The sequence below is a fragment of the Pteropus medius genome, unplaced genomic scaffold (genome assembly GCF_902729225.1).
Source record: "Pteropus medius unplaced genomic scaffold, Ma_sr-lr_union100, whole genome shotgun sequence".
NCBI classification, from domain to species: domain Eukaryota; kingdom Metazoa; phylum Chordata; class Mammalia; order Chiroptera; family Pteropodidae; genus Pteropus; species Pteropus medius.
In genome coordinates this window covers 259,608-282,735 of record NW_024347867.1, presented here as the reverse complement: position 1 = coordinate 282,735, position 23,128 = coordinate 259,608, and the positions used below count along the sequence as shown (strand labels likewise).

The window sequence follows — 23,128 nt, the reverse complement described above, 5'->3', positions numbered from 1 at the left end:
ACCCCATTTGTTCAAAAAGCCTTCTTGAACAATTTGTTGCCTTTTATTAGTCATTCTGCAAACATAAAATACCTACTTACACACAATACACTCTGTGAGGTACTGATGGAGTTAAAGATATTCAAGACATAGTCCCTATCCTTAAAAAGTTTGCAATTTACTTAGGGAGAAGGAATATTTGAGTGTATCTGTTACATGCGTGTGGCTGGCGGTGGGGGGGGAGGTGAGGGGGAGAGGAAATGAAGAGAAAAACAATATAGAGAGGCACATGCCGAATTCGTAGGAGTTCACAGAAGAGAGAGATAATTGGGAGCTAGGGTGGTAAATGAAGATTTTAGAAAAGTAACTGTTAAACTGGCATTTGAAGTATTGGGTGTGATGAAGGAAAGAACAGGGAGAGCAAGTATGAGATGTTCTAGGGGATAATGAGAAGTTCAATTTAGCTGGCATTCATGTATGGGAAGATTGAGAGATAATCTTGGAGGGGTAATTAGACTCAGATTGTGAAGGCCTTAAATATACCAACTACGGGGCCTAGACCTGAATGTATAGGTATTACAAAGTAATTTATTAGATAGTTAAAGTGACGCATTGCAAGTGGTGATTTAGGAAAACGAATGTGGTTATGTCTCATGGATTAGTAGGAAAGAAACCAGAAGAACTAGTTGGAAAACTCTTTAAATTTATCAAACATAAGGTGATGAAAGTCCAAACTGGAGTGATAATAGTGGAAACAGAAAGGAAGAGTAAGATGGGTAAGGCCTTTTGAAGGTAGGGACAAGGGTCAAAGATAAACCCCCAAATTTCAAGCTGTGAAACTGAGAGAATGTTGATACCAATGAAGGAAAGAGGAAGCTCTGGATGAAATAAATGGTTTGGGAAAGGGCATGTCATTATTGTTTTAGCCACGTTGAGTCAACCACCTATTCCAATTGAAACGCTAGCATAAAGTACCAGGAATACTTCAAAGATATATTAAGTCTGAAGTGGCTGTATAAGTGATATTGGCTAAAAGAAAAGTGAGAGATGGGAGAACTGTTGCATAGATGAGAGTCTGAAGCTGAACGTGGAAATTTCAAGTTATCTGTATTGTCAGGATCTGTAGCTGTGGAAAAGATCTCCAAAGGAGAGAGCATAGAAACAAATGTGAAAAGGGTCATAATATTTTATAGCCTAGGCACTACTGTGTAGAAATCTAGCTAATGCTATCATGAGCTAACTAACCCTAAATAATTGAAAACTCTTATTAGTGTAAAAAAAATAGCAGGACCATTTAAGTAGGCAACGACTGCTTATAAAAAACAAACACAAAAAAACCGAGCTAACTCCATGAGGAAGATAAATATTAAAATACCTTCCTTATCAAACGACCCTTAACTACTGGAACCTAAGACAAGTATCCCCCATAATTACAAGCAAGATTCTCATGCTCTACAAAGACTTAAACATATTTTGGAAAATTTTAAAATATCTTTAGGCCCAGGGTTTAAAAACAAAATCCCTTTTAAGCATCTTAATTTTTATTTTTTATTTAGAATTTTGAAAGTTCTTGCTAAGTTTAAAGAGGCTTTGAAATGAATAAACCATAGCTGAATACATCAGTATACGTGAATCTCAAAAAGAAATGTTTAGTGAAAAAAGCAAGTCACAGAAAAATTCATACAGTATGTGTCCAAAAGTTGAAAAATGGATAAAACGAGCAACATTTTGTTTAGGGATATATTCCTAAGTGGTCAAACTATTTCTTAAAAAAGCAAGAGAACGATTAGCACAAAATTCTGGACAGTGATCCCGTAGGCGGGAAGGGAGGGAGGAGAAGCAATCAGGGAGGGGCACACTGGCGACTTCTAACGTACTGGTAATGTTCCAGTTCTAAAGCTTGTAGTGGATACGAGTCTATTATTGTTCTTTAAATTGTATGTATACATTATTTTTCATGTATGAGCTGTATCATAAGAAACAGGTTTTAAAAGTCAATTTTGAGGCAGGGAAAATCATAAAGTTTTTTTAAAGATGCAGAAGCTGACGGCGCAGGTTAGCATAGTATTAGCAAGAATTTTAAATACACCACTCTATTCCAGAGCGATTATTCTACATGCAGAGTGAATACAAAACTAATTTAATGAGGACCATTTCAAAAGGCTTTGTGTACTGTCAGTAATTAGGAAGCTCTGGCTTTCAACAGGGTCCAGCTAAGTTTAAGCTGCCATTTCCTGCCGAACCAGTAGGGGGAACTGCTCGCAGCACTGCTGCTCTTTCCCATGATATATCGAATAGGTTTGGTATTTGCCTTCTAAATTTGTAGAAACAAAGTATCATTCGCTTACTAAGATTCGAAAGCGCTACTTGCTCTCGGGGCACGAGCAAGTCTTCTTTAATCCAAAAACACTGCAAATAAAGGCGCTCACCCTGAGCCCCTTTCCGAGCATAGGGTGGAGGTAAGGGGGACCGAGAGGATCTGGTCTGGGTTCCTCTAGCGCTGGGCATCGGTCGGCCAAGACCTTTTTACCTGGGTGGGTCCGTCTGAAACGGGACGAAGCCACGGCGTCTGTCAAGCTCCCTGGGTCGGCGCCGTGGCCTAGATGCCTGGGCTGGAAGAGCATTCCTACAGAAACCGGTGGCGGTGGCGGCAGCCCTTCCTGAACTTCGCCCCGCAGGCCAGTCTCGCCCATCCCCCCTTCAACCTCTTCTTTTGTCTTCCCACTTTCACGAAACCGCATCCCGAGAACGTGACAGACCCCGACACAAAGTAATAAAAGCCATTTTAAAAGTTAAAAGGTAAAACAGAGCTCCCTTCGCTGCCTGCTCTCAGACAAGTCCTTACCTCTTCATGTTTCCGCAGGCCCCTCTCTCCAACTTGTGTAAATAAGCCGTGGACTTCAAGTCCCAGGACTCTGCGCGGCAGACTCAGGGGATTGTGGTGGAGTGCGGGATTCTGGGAATTGTAGTAGCGCAGCTCTAAAAAACGGAAAGAGAAAATACGTATTGAGTATCCGGTGTGTTGTCAATTTTTCAAATAATTCTCCTGAACGTCTTGTAGAGGTTAAAGGCAACACCCAAAATATCCAGCTCATAAACCTAGAAGTCACCTTTGACTTCTTGACTCTCTCATCCAGTATCACCACATCCTGGCGCCTCCAATTTCCCTCGAACGTGTCCCCATCAGTCCTGTTGCTTCTTTCAAGGACTTACTTACGTTGCTATCTGCTGTTTCCAGCCTCTGGTCCATCCTCCGTAGTGTAGCCAGAATGATCAGACACGAGTTTGACGACATCACTTGCACTAATGGTTCTCCTCTATCTGTAACAGAGGCTTACATTTACTTCCGGAGAATCAGAAATCCATATGTATTCAAGCCTGTGAACGTGTTATTGATAATTATGGTGAATCGAGAGAGGTACAACATAGCGATTAAAAACAGCATGGACTCTTAATTTCCAGAAATGGAAATACAAATGTCCTTAAGTATATGAAAAGAAAGAGGTTTAATCTCACGAGAAATGTTGAAATTTCAAAGTACACCGACTGTAAAACACTTAACCTGTACTCAAAACTGTCCAGGTCATCAAAAACATGGAAAGTCTAAGAATCTGTCATAGTCAAAGGAACCAAATAAGACGTAGCGATGACGAACTGCAATGTATCCTGGAACAGAAAAAGGGCCCTAGGTAAAAACTAAGGAAATATGAATAAACTACATACTTAGGTTAATAATAAGGTTGATTAGCTGTGACAAATATACCAGTTATATTATGATGTTAACACTTAGGGAAACTGAGTGGAGATATAAGGAATTCTACTATGCAACTTTTCAGTGAATCTAAAAATATTCTAAAAATTAGCTTATTTTTAAAAGCACACTAAAATAACATTTTCACCTACCAGATTGGTAGAAGTCCAAAGTTTGAGAACACACTTGTTTTGTTGAGATTGTGAGAAAATAGGCACTCTCATAAATTGGTACCTATATGGAAGGCAACCTGAGGATACAGCTGAAATCATAAATTCACATTCCCTTCAGCACAGCAGTTCAACATGTATGAATGGTATCCTCAATACTATGCACCCTCAAGTATGTATGTATTACGTATGTGCATGTGTATATTCACTACAATGTTATTTATAACAATAAAATACTGTAAACCACTTAAATATCCATGAATGTGATATTCATTCAATAGAAAACTATGCAGCAGTCCCAAAAATGACAAAATTCTTTAGGGACTGCTACTGCAAAATCTCTAAAATATATTTAGTGCGATAGCAACATACAGATCTATGTATGTAGTATGCTTCCATTTGAGTAAAAAAGGGGGAAATTATGTGTATGTGTTTGCTTCTATATGCATAAAATACCTCTGGAAAAATCATACAGACAAGTGGTAAGTGAGAGCCTCCAGGGAGGGGAACTGGATGGTGAGGGACAAGGGTGGGAAAAACTCTTCACCGTGTATCTTTGTACCCTTTAAATTTTGAACTACATGATTATATTTAGCCATTTAAAAAAAATTAAAAGAAACTCTTTTTAGATTATAAAAAAAAGCCAAAGAAGAAAAAGATCATGGGTTTGGGGGTCACAATGTTTGGATTTCTCAGTTCCCACAGTAATCGACAATATAGCATAGTAGTTAATCTGGACTTGAACTTTTGCTTTGGCAAGTTACAAGACTATGTGAGTTTCAGTAAGTTTCTTTAACTGGTCTAGGCCAGTTTCCTTATCCATAAAATGGGGATAATATCTTGGAATAGGGTGACCGTAAAGTATTATACAAAAGTATGATTTTAAAATCACTTAATAGGGTGGTCATCTATGAGCAAATATTCCAAAGTTATCCAGTAGGTTCAGACTTATTCAAACTGGCTGTATTGCCATGCTCAAGTTAAAGGATAAAATCAAAGAGCAGCTACTGGAAGACATTGTACTTCCTATGCTGAGAACTTTTAACAGATTGAAAATCTCATGGGAAGTATTAGTGTGGGCCATATCATAGCCCGCACCAAGCAAATCCTATATAGTGGTGGGGCTGAATTCTGCCGCTCAACCAAAATGTCCAATTGACACATTGGTCATAAGGAAATGGAAAACTACACCAAGGTTGCTGGTGTCTGTCCCCTGGGAAGGTGGCAAAAACTACACTGAGCATCACACCAGACTTGTATACTACTTGTAATAAAATATACAGCCTATTGGTACTGAAGTGGTACATACTACATTACAAATCCACTAGGTGGGATGAGTGGAGAATGAAAGGCTGAAAAGACACACTCACATAGGTTTAAATTGCAACTGGAAAGCAAGGTCATAAGGAGGTACTCTATGTACCTGCGTATGACTGTAGTCAGCCCTAGTGGTAGGTACCCAGGGACAAACATTTGGAACATTACATTAGAAAACCAGGCTATTTCTAGCTCTGCCAAACTTATTAACTGTGAAATAATAGCTATTCTGTTTCCCACGGCATCCTTTTCCCTGCTTTAAAAGGATATCAGACAGTATATAAAAAGCTTTGAGATTTCTACACAGAGATATTACCATGAGGTAATCTCACAATTTCACCCCTAGAAGATTTTATGACAAACTGAAAAAACATGCCTCGTTTGTCTTTCTGACAATTTAACAAGGTTAGTTTAATTAAGCCAGAAGCTCTTCTTTAACATAGACATATTTTCAGAGTTTGTCTTTTTTAGGCACTTAGTTTACAGCATACTTCTGATTAACATATTACGAAGTAATTATAATTTCCAGATATGGAAGATGTTAAAACGAAAATTTTCTCTTGAATAGGGATAGCATCACTTGTCTAATTAAGTCTAAACAATTGTGCATGTCTTTCATATGCTCCCAAATGAGATAGCATAAATGCTGTTATAGAGAATAAATATTGCATCTTTTTCAAAGGACAAAAAACAAAAAAAAGTAGATAAGCACGGGGAAAGTGCCACGTGACAAATTTCAGAATTCTCCTTCAGCTAATATCTTAGCTGGACTTCAACCATGGTTATGGGGGGCTCAAGATTCCAGTACCTAATATAAATGTTGCCTTAAAATTATTGGCAAAAATAGGTTACTTCTCATCTTTTAATTAATATTTATTCAACAATGTCATGCTGAACCAGAGTCAGAAGGAACCTTAGAGAAGATTTAGTCCAAGGCTCCCGATTCCAGACAGTACATTGAGATATACCAGTACATTTTGAGTGTTGCTATATTGATCTGGAAGCCCCTTGCCATCCCCTCACCTCTTCTATGTTCTGGAAAAAACACTAGAACACTCCCAGTACAAAGTCAATGAGTACTGTAGCCTCTTCTTTATTTTACTTTATAGTAAAGGAACTTTACAGTAAACACTTAGTGGTAGTGAAAGGACATCAAGGAATCCTAAAACTTCAGAGAAATGAAAACTCATTTCTTTCAGTTGAGAAAACCTTAATATGATCCGACCCTTTCATGAATAGGCCAAACATAATGCCCAAATGAAATCGTTTAGTTAATTAAGCAGGGGCAGGATGAAATCCAGTGTTTCCTCCAATATATTTACTGAATGTGGAACTTAACTTATGCATAGACTACAGGAGTTGGAGCTCTAAAAACTATAGAGAAAATGTCTTCTAGGGTATAATAATAATATTGGAATCAAAAATAAAGATCACTCAAGAATATACTCAAAAGCTGTTTATCTACAGAAATCATCCATAAAATTAAATAGTCTCTGGATTATTTTCATATTCTATAATTTTGAGTGGTAACAAAAACTTACCTGATAAGAAGCTGCTACTTTGAGAAGTTTGGGTAGGAAAAAAAGAGGCCTGTAAGTTCTGATATTTAGTTCGCTCATAAGGTTATGAAAATTACTAATACTCATTTCAAAAAATATATTTTCTTCCCTTAATATGTAACCCTCAGGGTGGTCATATGCAGCCAGTACCAGAGAAATTCAGCCCAATAATTCTGGGCAACTAAGCACTAATTACTAAGAAACATTCAAGTAGTGTATTTTGGTGTTATGCTTTTATTTTTTAGAACATCACCTTTATTTATGACTTAAGTGAAACATGAAATAAGAGATGAAGGTAAGAATATAGCTTTTTCTTGAAACACATAAATATAGAAAAACAAACAACTATAAACCATATGCTGAAATCAAGTAAAACACCAGGACAACTGTACATCAAAAAACAAAAAACAAAAAAATGAAAAACAAATTGCTTGAAGCTTGTCCTTTTAAAAATAACTTAATTCAAGTCTCAAACCTAACTCAACTTTTCCTTCTGTCTCTGAATTTCTTTCTATAGCACACTTTCAGTAATTCATATCATAGTTCTTTGTATTGTTGACATTGTTTTTATACAGGCATGCATTCATTAATTACATCTCAAACTAGATAGCAAGTTCCTTTTAAGAAAGAGATTTTACAGTATCTAGCACTATTATGTAACGTGCAACCAGCAAAGCCTAGTTGGCATTTATATTTTGGCGAGCATGTGTCTATGGTCTTGTTGGAGTGAGAAAGATGATGATGTATGCTGGTGGTAGGCTATGGGATCCAGGAGAGTAAGATGCAGATTATAAATACAGAGTCAACATCTAATAGGCTGCTGCCTAGACAAAAGGGCTAATATAGTTTTGATTTGCTAATACTGAGTCAAACTACAGCATAGTTCCCAACAGCACAATATTTAAATGAAATAAAAACCCTAAATACATGCACACTTAATTGCAACCAAAGAGTAAATAACAATTGTAACTACCATATTTAACATCATCGAAATTTGCAGGTAACATATACCCCCAAAACAACATGCTGAAGATACAGTCATTCAATCAAAAGCAATGCTCATATTGTGTTCCTGCTCCTTGCAATGAAGATCCTTGAAAACCTGTGTTACCTCTTCTATCTTCCTTTGCAGCATGCCTATAGGGGGAAAAAGTCATGCATCATTAATCTGAGGTCAAACAATCCCAAGAACATAATAACTTACATTCTCCCTTCAAAATATGATTTAGAAAACTTTTTATATTGATTTTTACAGTTTTAAGTATTATAAAATACAGAAGAAATAAAGTATTTATCTATCTGTTAGGAAACTATGAAAACAGTGGACACAACTGTTCTTCATATGCTCTCCTCAGCTTTCAGGCAAATAGCGGTCTATCTGACATTTATGTTTTGTTGAAGAGAAGGGTCAATTGCTTTTTACACATTACAGCCTAAAAGCACCATGGAGGGTGGTCATTAAATTGAGGGTACAGATTTGGGTGGATCTTTGCTGGCCTATCAGCAAATTAGTACGATGAGTATATCCACATTTCTACTCCTTTCTAATGATTTATTTAACTTGGTGGTCCTTAAATTTGCTCAAAGGTAGAGCAACACAAAGTGCCATTAATTTTAACATATAGAAGAGTAACTTTCTGTAGTGAAAATAAGTTGTTGAGGTAAGCATGATAATCTGAGTGTTTTTAATCAACATGAACAAATAAACTCGATCATTCGTTCTAGTGTTCATTAATGCTCACTACTTGATAAGCAATAAATTGTGCCAAAGATTTACGAAAAACTATGAGGGAAAAACTAAAACTATGAAATAATATACTTTAATTTTCTTCCACCAGTGGAAAGGCCCCAATATTTTTCAGTTTCTAAAGTGTAATACCGCATCTTATCTTATGACATATAGGCACTGCAAGATCACACCTTACGAACAAGTGATTTAAATAACTTGTCTCCTGAAAAGCTAGAAAAACAGTATACATTGAGCCTGGCAAAACACATCTCCTTTTTGTTGTAATAACTAACTGCAGGGTGCAGTACCCCCTGCCCAAATAACATTTTTCAATGTGACAGAAGCACAAATGAGCACTACAACAAACCATTAACTTGAGGCCAGAAAAATCAACAAAAGCACAATCTACTTAATTTGCTGATTGATACATACTAAATGCAAAGCAGTACATTTATAAAACAATTAAGAATCAATAAAATGTCAAGAAACGCAAGTCAGCATTATTAAGAGAGCCTTACTATAAACATTTTGTCATGTCTTCAAATTGACTTCCCAGGACTATTTCTGTATTAACATTAAAGTTTTTAGGAGTTTCATTCTTTAAGGGCAAAATTGCACCTAGGCAATTAACTGCCCAGAGTTCCAGTCCCATGATACGCATCAGTGATTTGTTCCTGCAGGCCTATTAAATTATATATCATATTAGAAGTAAAATGCTACTAAACAGTCAACATTTTGGGGGAAATGTCATATACATTTTGACATTATTGAAAATAATGGTATTGAACAATATGAAAATTAAATTAAGAAAAAAAGTCTATTCACGATAGTATCAAAAAGAATTTAAACACTTAGGAATAAACCTACCAAATTAAGTATAAGACCCGTACACTGAAAAGTACAAAACATTGCTAACAGAAACTAAAAATCTAAATACATGGAGAGATATGCCATGTTCACAGATCGAAAGACTCAATAGTGTTGAGGTGGCAATTCTCCACAAATTGATCTACAAATTCAATGTAATCTCTATGAAAATTCCAGCAGGCTATTTTTGTAGAAATAGACAAGCTTTAAAATTTACATGGAAAGGTAAAGGACCCAGAACAGCCAAAACAATCTTGAAAAAGAAGAATAAGTTGTAATAATTACACTACTCCATTTTAAAACTTACTACAAAGCTACAGTAATCAAGACAGTGTGGTATTGGCATGGGATAGCCATAGAGATCAATGGGACAGAAAGAAAGAAAGTCCAGAAACAAAAACCTTATATTTATGGTCAATTTATTTTTGACAAGGTGCCAGGCAATTCAGTGGAGGAAAGCATAGTCTTTTTCAACAAATGGTGTGGGGAAAACTAGATATCTACTTGTAAATGAAGTTGAAGCCTTACTTCTAACTATGTATAAAAATCAACTCAAGGTTGATTATTGACCTGAATCTAAGAGCTAAAACTGTCTTTGGAAAATAAAACACAAATGTCAACCAACTGATAAATGGATGAGCAAAATGTGGTCCAGTCTATACTCTGAAATGCTACACAGCAATAAAAAGGAATAAAATACTGAAATAAACAACATAGATGAACCTTGAAAACATGAAGCCAGACACAAAATGCCACACATCAGATGATTCCATTTATATAAACTCTCTATAAATACAGGAAGTAGCTGCCTGGCATTTGAAGTAGAAATGGCAATTACCCACAAACAGGCAAGAAAGAACTTTCTAGGGTAATGAAATGTCCTAAAAATTGATTGTGTGATGTTTGCACAGCTCTATAGCTTTAGTTAAACAGCGATTGGTTAAGATGTTGACTTAACCAATTAACACCTTGTAAATTTTTTTAAAGATTTCTTAAAAATGACTGCCTCTGCACTCCACCAAAAAAAAAAAAAAGATTCTGGTAAAATTGCTTCCAGCCAGCCCCATTCACTTTAAGGGATAGCAATTTTCTTTACCTTAGCCTACTTGCAAATATTTTAAGTACAGATTAAAAGACTTTCATAGAAAGTTACAAATATAAGCGATTTGGTCATTAAAGTCAAATATGGCTTCCTACTATAATTATTTTTAAGTTATACATATAAATATTATTAGATGATATTAAATTATGTCAAAAGAAACAATGTACTTTCATAAATGTTTCTATAGTACACCTCTTATTCTCCTAGAAAAACAATTGGGGCAGTAAGAGAAAAATATCTTGGAAAAGAATGGTAAAAAGATACAAATAAGTAACTTTGAAAATGAAATATAAACGGTTTACAAACATTTTTAAAATACTCAACCTCATAAGTAACCAGAGGAATGCAACAAAACTAGGGAAATAGCATTTTTACCTAAACTTTAGCAGGGAATGATAATGATGGTGGTAGTGATGATGCTATAAGTAGTAGTAGTAGAAGGAGTACAGAAAAATGGGTATCCTAATGAATCGGTGGTGACAATACAAATTGGTACAACTTACTTGGAATAATACATCAAAAACCTTTAAACAGACATTACCCCAAATTCAGCATTTTAACTTCTAAAAATTTTATCTATGTCCAATAACTATGGATGTACCCTAAAGCTGAGCCACATTTAGGCTCACTGTAGCACAATTTAAAATAGCAAAGAATTGGAAACCAATACCTGACTATTAACTAATACCTAACAACGAAGTACTAGTTATATAAACTATGATATAACCATATAATGGAAAAATTTTAGCAGCTATTAAAATGTAGAATATTTAATAGCATGGAACAATATTCATGTATACCTTTCTATTAGCTATGTATCTCTTTTTCCATAAAAAGCTGAGTATAGTGTGCTATCATCTATCTACCTGTTGGGGACAAATTTTTTAAAAAGTATATTGACCTCCAAGTTCAAGTCAGACATTGTTAAATTCTGACGATACAGAAATAACTAAGACAATCTCTATCATCAAGGAGCTCAAATTCTAGTAAGGGAGACAGACATGTAAATATATAACTGCAATATTGTACAATAAATGCTGACAGGCCCTGGGTGACAAGCCGCAAACTTCAAGTCCGTGAACTCTGCGCAGTAGACTCTAAAGGGATTGTGGGGAAGTGTGCAGCTCTGGAATTGTAGTAGCACAGAGCTAAAGAATTTATTGAGTAACCAGCATGTTGTAAATGTAAATTATTCAAGTATTTCTCTTGAATTTCTTGTAAAGGTTAAAAGCAACACCCAAGATACCAGTTTATAAACCTAGGAATCAACTTTGACTTCTTGACTCTCATACAATGTCACCAAAGCCCAAAGTTAATGAAATCGATACCAGGACTTATATTTTCAGACTCTCATCTAAGAGTGCTTTTTAAAAAAAAACTTTTAAAAATTAAGTTTATTGGGGTAACATTGGTTAATACAATTATATAATTTTCAGTTGTACGTTATAATTTTCAGTTGTACGTTATAATTTGACATCTATTCTGTGTTTACCACCCAAAGTCCAGTTTCCTTCAGTTACCATATATTTGATCCCCTTTACCCACTTCACCCTCCCCCTACTCCCCTATATTTGACCCCCTTTACCTCGTCTACCTCCCTCCTCCTCCCCAATTCCCTACCTTATGGTAACCACTAATCTATAGTCCATGTCCATGAGTCTCTGTTTATTTGTCCTGTTCCTTTGTTGCTTTTAGGTTTATATCCCACATATAAGTGATATCATGTGATTTTCAACTTTTTTCTGTCTGGCTTATTTCGCTTAGGATAATTATCTCGAGGTCCATCCAGGTTGTCGCAAATTGCAGTATTTCATCTCTTCTTATGGCTAAACAATATTCCATTGTATATGTGTACCACAGCTTCCTTAGCCAATCATCTATCGTAGGACACTTCAGTTGCTTCCATGTCCTGACCACTGTGAATAATGCTGCTATGAACATCATTGTGCAAATATCTTTTTGGATATGGGTTTTCAAGTCTTTGGGGTAAATATCCAGTAGAGGGATTGCTGGATCATATGGTAGATCAATTCTTAGTTTTTTGAGGAACCTTCATACTGTTTTCCATAATAGCTGTACCAATTTGCAGTCCCACCAGCAGTGTATGAGGATTCCTTTTACTCCACATCTTCTCCAGCATTTATTACTTGTCCTGTTGATTATAGCTATTCTAACAGGCGTGAGGTGGTATCTCATTGTGGTTTTCATTTGCATTTCTCTAATAGCTAGCGATGTTCAGTATATTTTCAAACATTTGTTGGCCATTTGTATGTCCTCTAGGGAGAAGTGTCTGTTCAGGTCCTCTGCCCACTTTTTGATTGGATCAGTTGTTTTTGTTGTTGTTGTTGTGGTTGTTGAATTGTATGAGTTCTTTGTTTATTTTGGATGTTAGGTCCTTATCGGAGATATTGCTTGAAAATATATTTTCCCATTGGGATGGTTGTCTATTTACCTTGTTGACGGTTTCTTTTGCTGAGCAGAAGCTTTTTAGTTTGATATAGTCCCATTTATTTATTTTAGCTCTTACTTCCCTTGCTTTTGAGGTCAAATTCATTAAACCCTCTTAAAGTCCACGGTCTTTGAGTTTAGTTCCTATGTTTTCTTCTATGCATTTTATTGTTTCAGGTCTTATATTCAGGTCCTTAATCCATTTTGAGTTAATTTTAGTGTGTGGTGATAGACAACAGTCTAGTTTCATTCTTTTGCAGGTGGCTGTCCAGTTTTCCCAGCACCATTTATTGAATAGGCTTTCCTTATTCCACTATATGTTTTTGGCTTTTTTGTTGAAAATTATTTGCCCATATAAATATGGGTTTACTTCTGTACTCTCATTTCTGTTCCACTGGTCCGTGTGTCTGTTTTGCTGACAATATCACACTGTTTTTATTACTGTCACTTTGTAGTATAATTTGAAGTCAGGCAGAGTAATGCTTCCAGTCTCATTCTTTTTTCTCAGGATGGCTTTGGCAGTTCGGGGTCTTTTGTGCTTCCATACAAATCTTATGATTTTTTTTTTTGTTCTATTTCTTTAAAAAATGCCTATGGCATTTTGATGGAGATTGCATTAAATCTGTATAATGCTTTAGGTAATGTGGTCATTTTAATGATTTTGATTCTTCCAATCCAAGAACACGGAATATCTTTCTATTTCTTTGTATCTTCTTCGATTTCTTTTAATAGGGTCTTATAGTTTTCATTATATAGATCCTTCACATGTTTCATTAGATTTATTCCTAGATATTTTATTCTTTTTGTTGCAATTGCAAAAGGAATTATTTTGTCCACTTCTTTTTCTGACACTTCATTATTAGAGTATAGGAAAGCTATGGGTTTTTGAACATTGATTTTATATCCAGAGACTTTACTGTATTTGCTTATTGTTTCTAGTAGTGTTCTTGTGGAGTCTTCAGGGTTTTCTATATAGAGAATCATGTCTTCTGCAAATAGTGACAGTTTGACTTCTTCATTTCCTATTGGGATGCCTTTTATATTTTTCACTTGCATGATTGCACTCGCTAGGACCTCTAATATTATATTGAATAACAGTGGCAATAGTGGACAGCCTTGCCTTGTTCCTGATCTTAGAGGGAAGGTTTTTAGTTTTTCACCATTAAATATAATGGCCTTTATTATGTTAAGATACTTTCCTTCTATACTGATTTTGTTAAATGTTTTGATCATAAATGGATGGTGTATCTTGTCAAAGGCTTTTTCTGCATCTATTGATAAGATCATATTATTCTTATTTTTTAATTTGTTTATGTGGTGTAACACAGTAATTGCTTTGCATATGTTGAACCATTCCTGTGCCCCTGGGATGAAGCCCACTTGATCATGGTGCATAATCTTTTTAACATGTTGCTGTATTCGGTTCACTAGTATCTTATTTAGGATTTTTGCATCTGTGTTCATGAGAGATACTGGTCTGTAGTTTTGTTCTTTTGTGTTATCTTTACCAGGTTTTGTTATCCGAGTAATATTGGCCTCATAAAATGAGTTGGGAAGTATTGCCTTCTCTTCAATTTTTTGGAAGAGTTTGAGTAGAATAGGTATTAAATCTTCTTTGAATGTTTGGTATAAGAGTGCTTTTTTCTATTACAGTGTACCAGTTTGGCAAATGCTGTGAAAATTTTAAATAAAAGTATTATGCTGAGCCAATAATTAGCACCACAGCATAACACTGTTATCCCTTCAAACCCTGAAGTGCTCAAAGTAAGCCTATCTGAATTCCATCTGGGGAGATTTCATTGGTGAAGTACTATCAGGCTAATTTACTTATGAGGTGTCTATAGAGCAATGGGCCCCAAAACAGCATTATAGCAAGGCTTCAGTATATTTATAGTTAGTAGTCACTAACGGGAAGAACATTGCTTTGGAGAAAAATCTGCATATCTCACAAACAATATCAATTCTGCTATTTGGGAGGTGATTTAAGTAATGTTACATATAATTCATCTGGAGAGGCTCTCTGGCTTGAGGAAATTCACTTGGGCACAAAATGTACTTAAGAAGGATTAGTGAGAAATCGAAAGTTGTATTGAGTGTATTTCGAATCTGGATTTACGTATAGAAAAAGAAGTTTAGGAAGTGGAGCTTGGCGAATGTTAAGTATCATGCACTCTTTCCTAAAAGGAGCTGAAGACTTGATCATTTTAAATGTTAGTACCCTAAATCTACAAGAAATTCTTTAGAATCAAGCAATAGTGTGACCATGAATCTATTTTTTTTCCGTTAAGGGTAGCAGAGATGAGCAGGTAGCTCATTAAACAATGGAAAGATATAAAATACCTTTCAATTAACCGCAATGGAGAGAAGAAAGTGAGCACTTATCTTTGCTGAGCTTAACAGACCCTAAAGTGAGTCTTTGTGTGTTGCCACTTCTCTGGCAGATCAAGAGCATTCACCTGTCAAGTGTCTGAAGTGGAACATTATATTCCAGAATACAAGAGATGACCTCGCTGATCAACCAATGTCACCAAGATTTCCCAAAGAATTTTAAAAAAAGAGAAAGTAAAAGAAATCTTCTCAGCGAATTGGATTCTATTCTAGAAGATGAAAGAGGAAGAAGACACTTTAATTGGAATTCGAGGTATCTTTTGGCATCTTAGCATTTATATTCTTCAGCTATGAGAGGGACGAAAGCCATTAAGAAAAATATTTTTAAAGCATTTCTTATCTGTATCAAGGCTTCTTTAAAAATACAGCATGGTGACTATGGTTATAATACTGTAATGCATATTTGAAAATTGCTAAGTGAGTAGATCTTAAAATTTCTCATCATAAGAAGAAAATTTTTTATGACTATAAGGTGATGGATGTTAACTGGACTGATCGTGATCATTTTGCAATGTATGCAAATACTGAATCATTATGTTGAATACCTGAAACTTGTTATATGTGAAATATTCCTCAATTAAAAAAAAGATTAAAAAATTCCCAACCCTCAAAAATCCAATTTAAAATAATTCCTTCAAACAATGTTAACATTGGATAAAAATGAAGTATGATTATGACATATCACAAAAAGCTGCTTCTCTAAAATGATCCAGAAGTCATTTAATTTATCTAAGAGTTAGTTGTATCACACTGGATGACTAAGAATGTTTTATGTCAAAAAATAATAATAATAAGGTGTTCATTGTCCAGTACTAATGGGACTATATTTTGGAAATATTACAAAATTCCTTATGGCCTTTTAGTTACTCTAAGGATTCTTTTCTTCCCTAAATAGCAGTCAAAATGCTGTGAGCAGCTATTAAATAATTATGGGATTCTAACCCATTAGAGACTGCAGTGATTACGAATGAAATATATTTTAGCTGTGAAGCTTTGAGACACTTCATAAAAGAAGCAAAATGCCATGAAAATACTCAAGGAACTTTCAAATAATGGCAAGTATAAGATTTTCCACTGCCTATCCCTTTATTGTAGTGTTTGATGAATACTAATGGACACAACAATGGTTTGGTATATGAAGAAAAAAAAAAGCCTATCTTCCACTCTTACCTGCCCCCTCTAAGAGAAGTAGCTCCATATATTTAAAACGAATAAAAAATTGGCTGAGATTGATTGACCCTCTGTCATAAGTGGTCCCAGAAGAGCTGGAGTTGCTGCAATTTCAGTGACTGCCAATTCAGAAGACAGACTTGTGACTGCAGCACTGCCATTAAGCCAACCTCAAAATAATGCTGTCGATTTTTACAAAGAGAAAGACAAGGGAAGGAGCAGGTATTTGACTATAGTTACTATAAACTCTCGATTATCTATCTATACTGGATAAACATCGAATATGTAAATTGGTCGATATCAGCACATGTCCAGGCACTCCCTAATTTTATACACATGTACTTGTCTCTCTGTCCCCTTTCTAGTTCAGTTCCATCGCAAATGGTTCTTTGTAGGTTAGAAGAAGAAAGGGGCCTGGTTCTCTTAACTTTCCATAACTTACTCATGGATATTGACAAGTTGATTGGACAGTGTAATATTCTAATTTAAAGTGTAATGTATGATTTTCAAGTCACTTTTAAAGATAAGTTGATTTTATAAGTTAAATACATGATCCTATTACCATAACAGTTGCTATGTTTTGTTATAGAAAAAAAAAATTGTACCAGTGTGAAAGATTAAATCATAAAAACATTTCCCAGAAATCTTTTAAAATAGATTTCAACTTTAAAATCATTTAAAAAACTATACAAGTTTGAGATATCTCTTTAGCAAAAAAAAAAAAAGTTATATTATTTTCATTGTTAAAGTAACACATATATTCGTTTTTTCTTTTTATAACTATTATTTGGATGTGAATAAAGGGACTCATTGAGAAGTTTAATCTTAAAATTTCTCAGTCCACAGATCATTTCAGCAGACCTGATTCCATTAACTATTAAAAAGCAAAATAAACCACCATCAACAACAAAATACCTCTCTTTGACAGCATAATTAAAGCCTGCCACTCTCCATTACTTGATCATGTCATTTCCTGATATGAAAAGGGAAGGTTCTTTGTGTGGGAACAGCAAAAGGGAGCCCACAGTAACAAGAATTACCAGTCCTTTCCCATTCTTTATCATGGCCTCCCTTATCTCAGTTGAGAACCTATATGAGATCTCATTGCCTCTACAGCTCAACTGACTTTTTAGCAGAAAAGTAACTCCCAGTAATCCTTACTCTCCACTGTCTTACTCTTCTTACCATGTTGACTGAGAACTTTACCCAGACACCTAGAACTCACATCTCACCCAAAGTACTACCATTATCATACCCCGTCATCTACTGTTAGGTACATAATTATGATTTGTTTTTATATCCAGCGATGCCTATATCAGAATTCTTTTAATAGCACACCATTAGAAAGACTACTGTTTTGGTAATGAAGAAATTTGGATTCTTGTCCTAGCTCTGCCACTTATTAGCTGCGTGTTCTTAGGGAAGTCATTTAACTTCTCTGGGACACAATTTTTTCATTTATATAAAATTCTTTGCAGAGCTAACAACTTTAATTTTATTAGTAAGAAAACATTGTCTGAAAGCCTTGCAATTTTATTTGTGACAAAGAGGATCCCAGCCAAAAGAAAAAAAAATCACTATAATCTTCCTTACAGCCCTAATTACAATTTGACACTCCCCGCCTCAACTCCACCCAAGAAGCATTGTTTATTTTAGGAAAATATATAACAGACAGGAAGACGACTGAGTCAAACTTTGTATAATTTCATTCCTCAGTGTTTTCCAGCTATTGACATTCTCCCACACTCAGCTATTCTTACAATTTCTCTTGGTAAGTGGTTTTCAATGATAATCTACCTGGCATTGCCTTCTCTAGACCCAATTTAATGGTGAGCTTTGAACCAAATGATAGTTTCTGCCTGCCCTCTCTCCCCATTCCCCCCAACACAGTGAACTCTGATAACCAGTTCTGCCATTATCATTTACTGACCAACAACCATGCTCCAGGCACTGCTCAAGGAAAGTTCAGCATTGCTTGTTTTAATCTTAACCAAAACCCTGAAAGGTAAATATTACTTCTCATTTTTAAAATGCATATACAGACAGATTAAAAAACAGTTATGGTCACACAACTATTAAGCGGTAATACCTTGACTTGAATCCATATCTATCTGACTTAGATACCTCTCCTCATCAGGTAATTCGTACTAAAGAAAGAATTTAACCTCCTTCTGATTATTCAAAACACAGTTTCGAAAGGAACAGGTCATTTCTTCCTCTAAAACAGGAGATAAGGAAGTAAAGGTGGATGATAATATAGGTATGACTAGAAGGTAAAGAAGTTGAAGAAGTTTATGGTTTATCTCTATTAATGCAGAGAATGAGGAATCTAGAATGCCAAATGAGAAAATCTGTATTATTTTCATACCGCATCTTTAAAAATAGTAACTCTGAATGGCTAACTAGTCCCCATTTGTCTCAATTATTGACATCTCATTAAATTTCATATTTAGGCAAAGTCTATAAAAATGATGTCTCCAACTTTTATTTTAAATGTATAGAAAATTTGAGAGAATAGTAAAAATCACAACCTTGTACACCTTTTACCTAGATTAACCCATTGTTACCATTTTGCCATAAATTGCTCACTCTCCTTTTCTTCACAAATGGTTTTGGCTGAACCACTTGAAAGAAAACTACAAACATGACACTTCTCTAAATAATGTAGCATGTGGCTTCTAGGAATAAAAAATATTTTCCCACATAACCACAATAACAAACATAGGAAAATAAAAAAAATATCCTTAATATTATTTAATATATAGTCCATATTGAGTTTCCCCTAATTGTTCTAAATAATGTCTTCTTGATTGTGATGCAGTATCTAACCAAAGTTAACATGGTAGACTTGATTATTATGTTCTTTTTAATCTAAGACAATTCCCTTAATTTTTGTTTTAAATTTTTTGTTCCCCATGACTGCCATTTGAAAAGTCCAAGCCACTTATCTTTCAGAATGTCTCACACATAAACTGATTTTCTTGTGCTTTGATTCAGTTAAACATTTTAGATTAGAATACTACATTATCTTTCAGAACATCTCATACATAGAATATCTGGTTATTTTCTTATGTTTAGATTCAGGTTAAACACTTTTGATAAGATAATACATATGCAATATTGTGTATTTCTATCAATAGGTACATAGTGTCAAATTATCTCACTATATTAAATTTCATCACTTGATTAAAGTAGTACTTGTCAGAGCTTTGAAAAGGTACTTTTTCTCCTTTGTAATTTTTCAGTTATCTGTGGAGAGATATTTCTGATACCATGTAAATATCTGTTCCCCAGCAATCCTAAAATCAATGGTTTTAATATTCATTGGTGACCCTTGCCTGAATCAGTCATTATGCTGGGGCTGAAAAATGGTGTCTTTCTCATTAAACTGTACAATTAAAATTAGTGAAATTTATAGTATGTAAATTATAACTCAATAAAACTTTTAGAAAAATAACTCAGTAACTTGCAGTGTAATTTGGTCCATTTCTTGCTAGCATATTTTTTTTCTGCCAAGAAATGACTGAGAGATGCAACATTTTATAAATGAGGTAAGATATAGGGTAAGTTTAATTATTTTAATGATGATTCTCTAATTCTGTCATTCCTTCTACAATTATTAGTTGACATGCTCCTATAAAGACTTTTCCTTGTTCCTCATGTTTCTCTCTCTCTCTTTTTTTTTTTTGAGTATCACTGTAGACTCATTGGTTTCTCCCAACCCCATTGTATTATAATCCATTGCTGTAATTATTCTTTTTGATGTTTAAGCCATCCTAATTTGGCCAGTAGAAGCCCATTCGAGCACAAACTTGTGTTCTTATATAACCTCCTTAGTCTTTAAACAATTTTTGTTTTCTGGCATAAAAAGTCCCAAATCCACCCTGTGCTTTCCCTGCCTGAGACCTGAGATCAAATATTTCCCCAAGAAGTCTTGGTTCCTTTTAATGGGAATGGTATTTATAAACCAAAATCTAGGTGCTGGATGTGTGCATTGGTACTGAGGTATGTCACTGCTTCTTGGCCCTTTCCATGAACATAACAAGGAAATAGGAATTTATACAATTCAAATTCATAATACAAATATAAAGGAAGGAAAGGAAGAATATCTTATATCTCTTTTATCTTTTAATGAAAATCTTGGTTTCTATTATCACTAATATACTTATGCATTTGCTTTATCCTACAATATATATAAAATGGTAGCGATGTTGTAATATATGTATATAGTATAATTCTGAAACTAACAGTAAACTTCTTAAGAAAGTTTAAGGTTTCTTTGCAGTTCTTTCCATCATTAAGTTTACATCCTAGTAAGGATGAAACACTATGTTCAAAAGTTATCTGGACTGCATGATATCATACATTAGTTACACAAGTTTGTTTGGTTTTAGTTGGTATCCAATTTTAGCATGTGTCTTTCTTCCCATTATTTTTGGCTTAATTCTAATGTTTGAGTATTTAAACTTTTATATAGCTCAAATGTCAAAACTGTATTAAAAGGTATCCTCAGAGAAGTCCTGCTTCTATCCCCTATTTTCATTAGTTTCTAGCTTATCCTTCTGTGTTTCATTTTATAAAAATAGGAAACTACAGTTTTTTAGAACTAATGTAGACATACTACCATTTAAACAACACCCCTATAACTAAGCTCTTATTTGAGTGTATTTATGGTGCATGAAATTTGACTTGTATCATATTTTCTACTTTCGATACAAATAGCTTGGTATACAAATAAACTCCTACCTGAATTCTGGATAATCCATTGTAGAGAGTCCAGATGAGCACTCAGAATTTTGCAGATCTGCTGGAACTAAAAACACAAACAAGAATTTTAGATTATGATTATTCTCATATGATAAACAAAAAATAAATGAAAAACTTGAAATTAGACAGTGACTTTTCATTTCTTCTAGAAGGAAATGGACTGAGAATATATTAAATATTAACATCTTTTTTTCGTTATTTCATATTTGTACTGTTCATCACATCTAATTATTTTGCAACTGTCAAGAATCTGATTCCTATAATTCAATAAGAAACTGAACACTACAGTACAAAAACAAGAATATTAAAAGACATTTCACGAGACAATTCATATAACAAAGTTTAAATATTACCTCTAGTCAACCAAATCAACATTTTTATTGTGGTATAACTGACATATGACATTATGTTAGTTTCATGTGTACAACAGAATGATTTGATATTTGTATATATTGTGAAATGATCACCACAATACTGTCTAGTTAACATCTGTCACCATACATAGTTACAAAACTTATTTTCTTGTGATGAGGACTTTTAGATCTACAATCTTAGCTATTTTCAAATATTCAATACAGTATTATTAACTATAGTCACTAGGCTGTTTATTATATTCCCATAACTTATTTATTTTATAAAGTTTATACCTTTTGACCCCCTTCACCCACTCCTACCCTCCACCTCTGACAACTACCAATCTGTTCTCTGTATCTATGAGCTTCGTTTGTTTTCATTTTTAAATTCCACATATAAGTGAGATCATACAGTATTCGTCTTTCTCTGCCTGACTTATTTCATTTAGCATAATGCCCTCAAGGTCATCCATGTTGTCACAAATGGCAAGATTTCCAAATCAGCAATTTTTAATAAATTATGTTGTCAAGTGTGTGGTGAAAATAGGCACATTCATATACAGTCAACAGTAATATAAATTGACCCAACCCTTAAAAATATAAATTTTTACAATACATATCAGAAGTCTTAAAAATATTCATACTTTTTAATCCAGTATATTCTACTTGTGGGAACCCATCTAGAAGAACTATTCAAATCTAAATATAACTAGCCATTACAGGGCAATTTTATAATGGCCAAAAATTGGAAACGATATTTCCATCAACAACAAAAAAATATTATATTTATGGTAAAGCTACCTCTAATGAAATATTATAGACATATTTTCAAAGAATGGTTAAAATTTGGGAGAAACACAATAAAAAAATATTAAATGAAGACACAATACAAAACTTTATATAGCTATATTTCCAATGCTGTTTAAAATGAAAGAAGTTTTTACCAGCATTGCAAAAAGACTTGAACGAAATACACCAATATGTTAGCAGAGTACTGGTAATATAGGTGACTTAATTTTCTTTACAGATTTCCATATTTTCTAAGCTTAGTACACTAAATAAGTATATTCTAATAGTAACACTGTAATAAAAATTCTAAACATTTAATAAAAAAATTGTAACACTTTTAATGAATAGTATAGGAAAGTCCAAGATAACACTGAAAATAAGAAAAAAGGAAAATGTTTCCATACCTAAAAGAACAGTGTGTAATGATGACGGCAAATTTAGTAAGAGTCTAATATAATGAAAACTATATAACTTATAGTAGAGGCAGTGAGTTTTTATAAGAAAATGTGACCGAACATCATACACTCTAATATGGACATATTTAATAAAAATATTAGCTATTTATCTCCCCCTAAAAAAGGTCAAAATAAAGAGGTAAATCCTGTCACTGTGAATACTTTTAAACATAGTTGCTCTTTTTCTACCCTGGTATATGGCTCACGGTAATGAAGCTTTGTTGATTTGCTTACAATAAATTATCTACAAGAATATTATTGTTTGGCAAATGTTTTCTCTGCTT

The 23,128-nt window shown here is 34.2% G+C and overlaps 2 protein-coding genes across 6 annotated transcripts in view; both read right to left on the bottom strand.

Annotated features, from left to right (window-relative positions):
* RBM41 (RNA binding motif protein 41) overlaps positions 1 to 2,958 on the bottom strand; it is a 57,955-nt gene extending 54,997 nt beyond the window's left edge. For all 3 annotated transcript variants that reach the window (XM_039878934.1, XM_039878935.1, XM_039878936.1), the window contains exon 1: positions 2,825 to 2,958. In XM_039878934.1, the coding sequence (XP_039734868.1) occupies positions 2,825 to 2,832 (8 nt within the window). In that variant the 5' untranslated portion in view covers positions 2,833 to 2,958. The remainder of the gene's footprint in view (positions 1 to 2,824) is intronic.
* Positions 2,959 to 6,987: 4,029 nt separating this feature from the next.
* The window catches only part of NUP62CL (nucleoporin 62 C-terminal like), a 67,826-nt gene continuing 51,685 nt past the window's right edge, over positions 6,988 to 23,128 (bottom strand). For 2 of the 3 annotated variants that reach the window (XM_039878939.1, XM_039878937.1), the window contains 2 exons: positions 21,227 to 21,293; positions 6,988 to 7,913 (listed from right to left, as the gene is read on the bottom strand). In XM_039878939.1, the coding sequence (XP_039734873.1) occupies positions 7,819 to 7,913; positions 21,227 to 21,293 (162 nt within the window). In that variant the 3' untranslated portion in view covers positions 6,988 to 7,818. The remainder of the gene's footprint in view (positions 7,914 to 21,226; positions 21,294 to 23,128) is intronic. The other variant, XM_039878938.1, reaches the window with a different exon arrangement.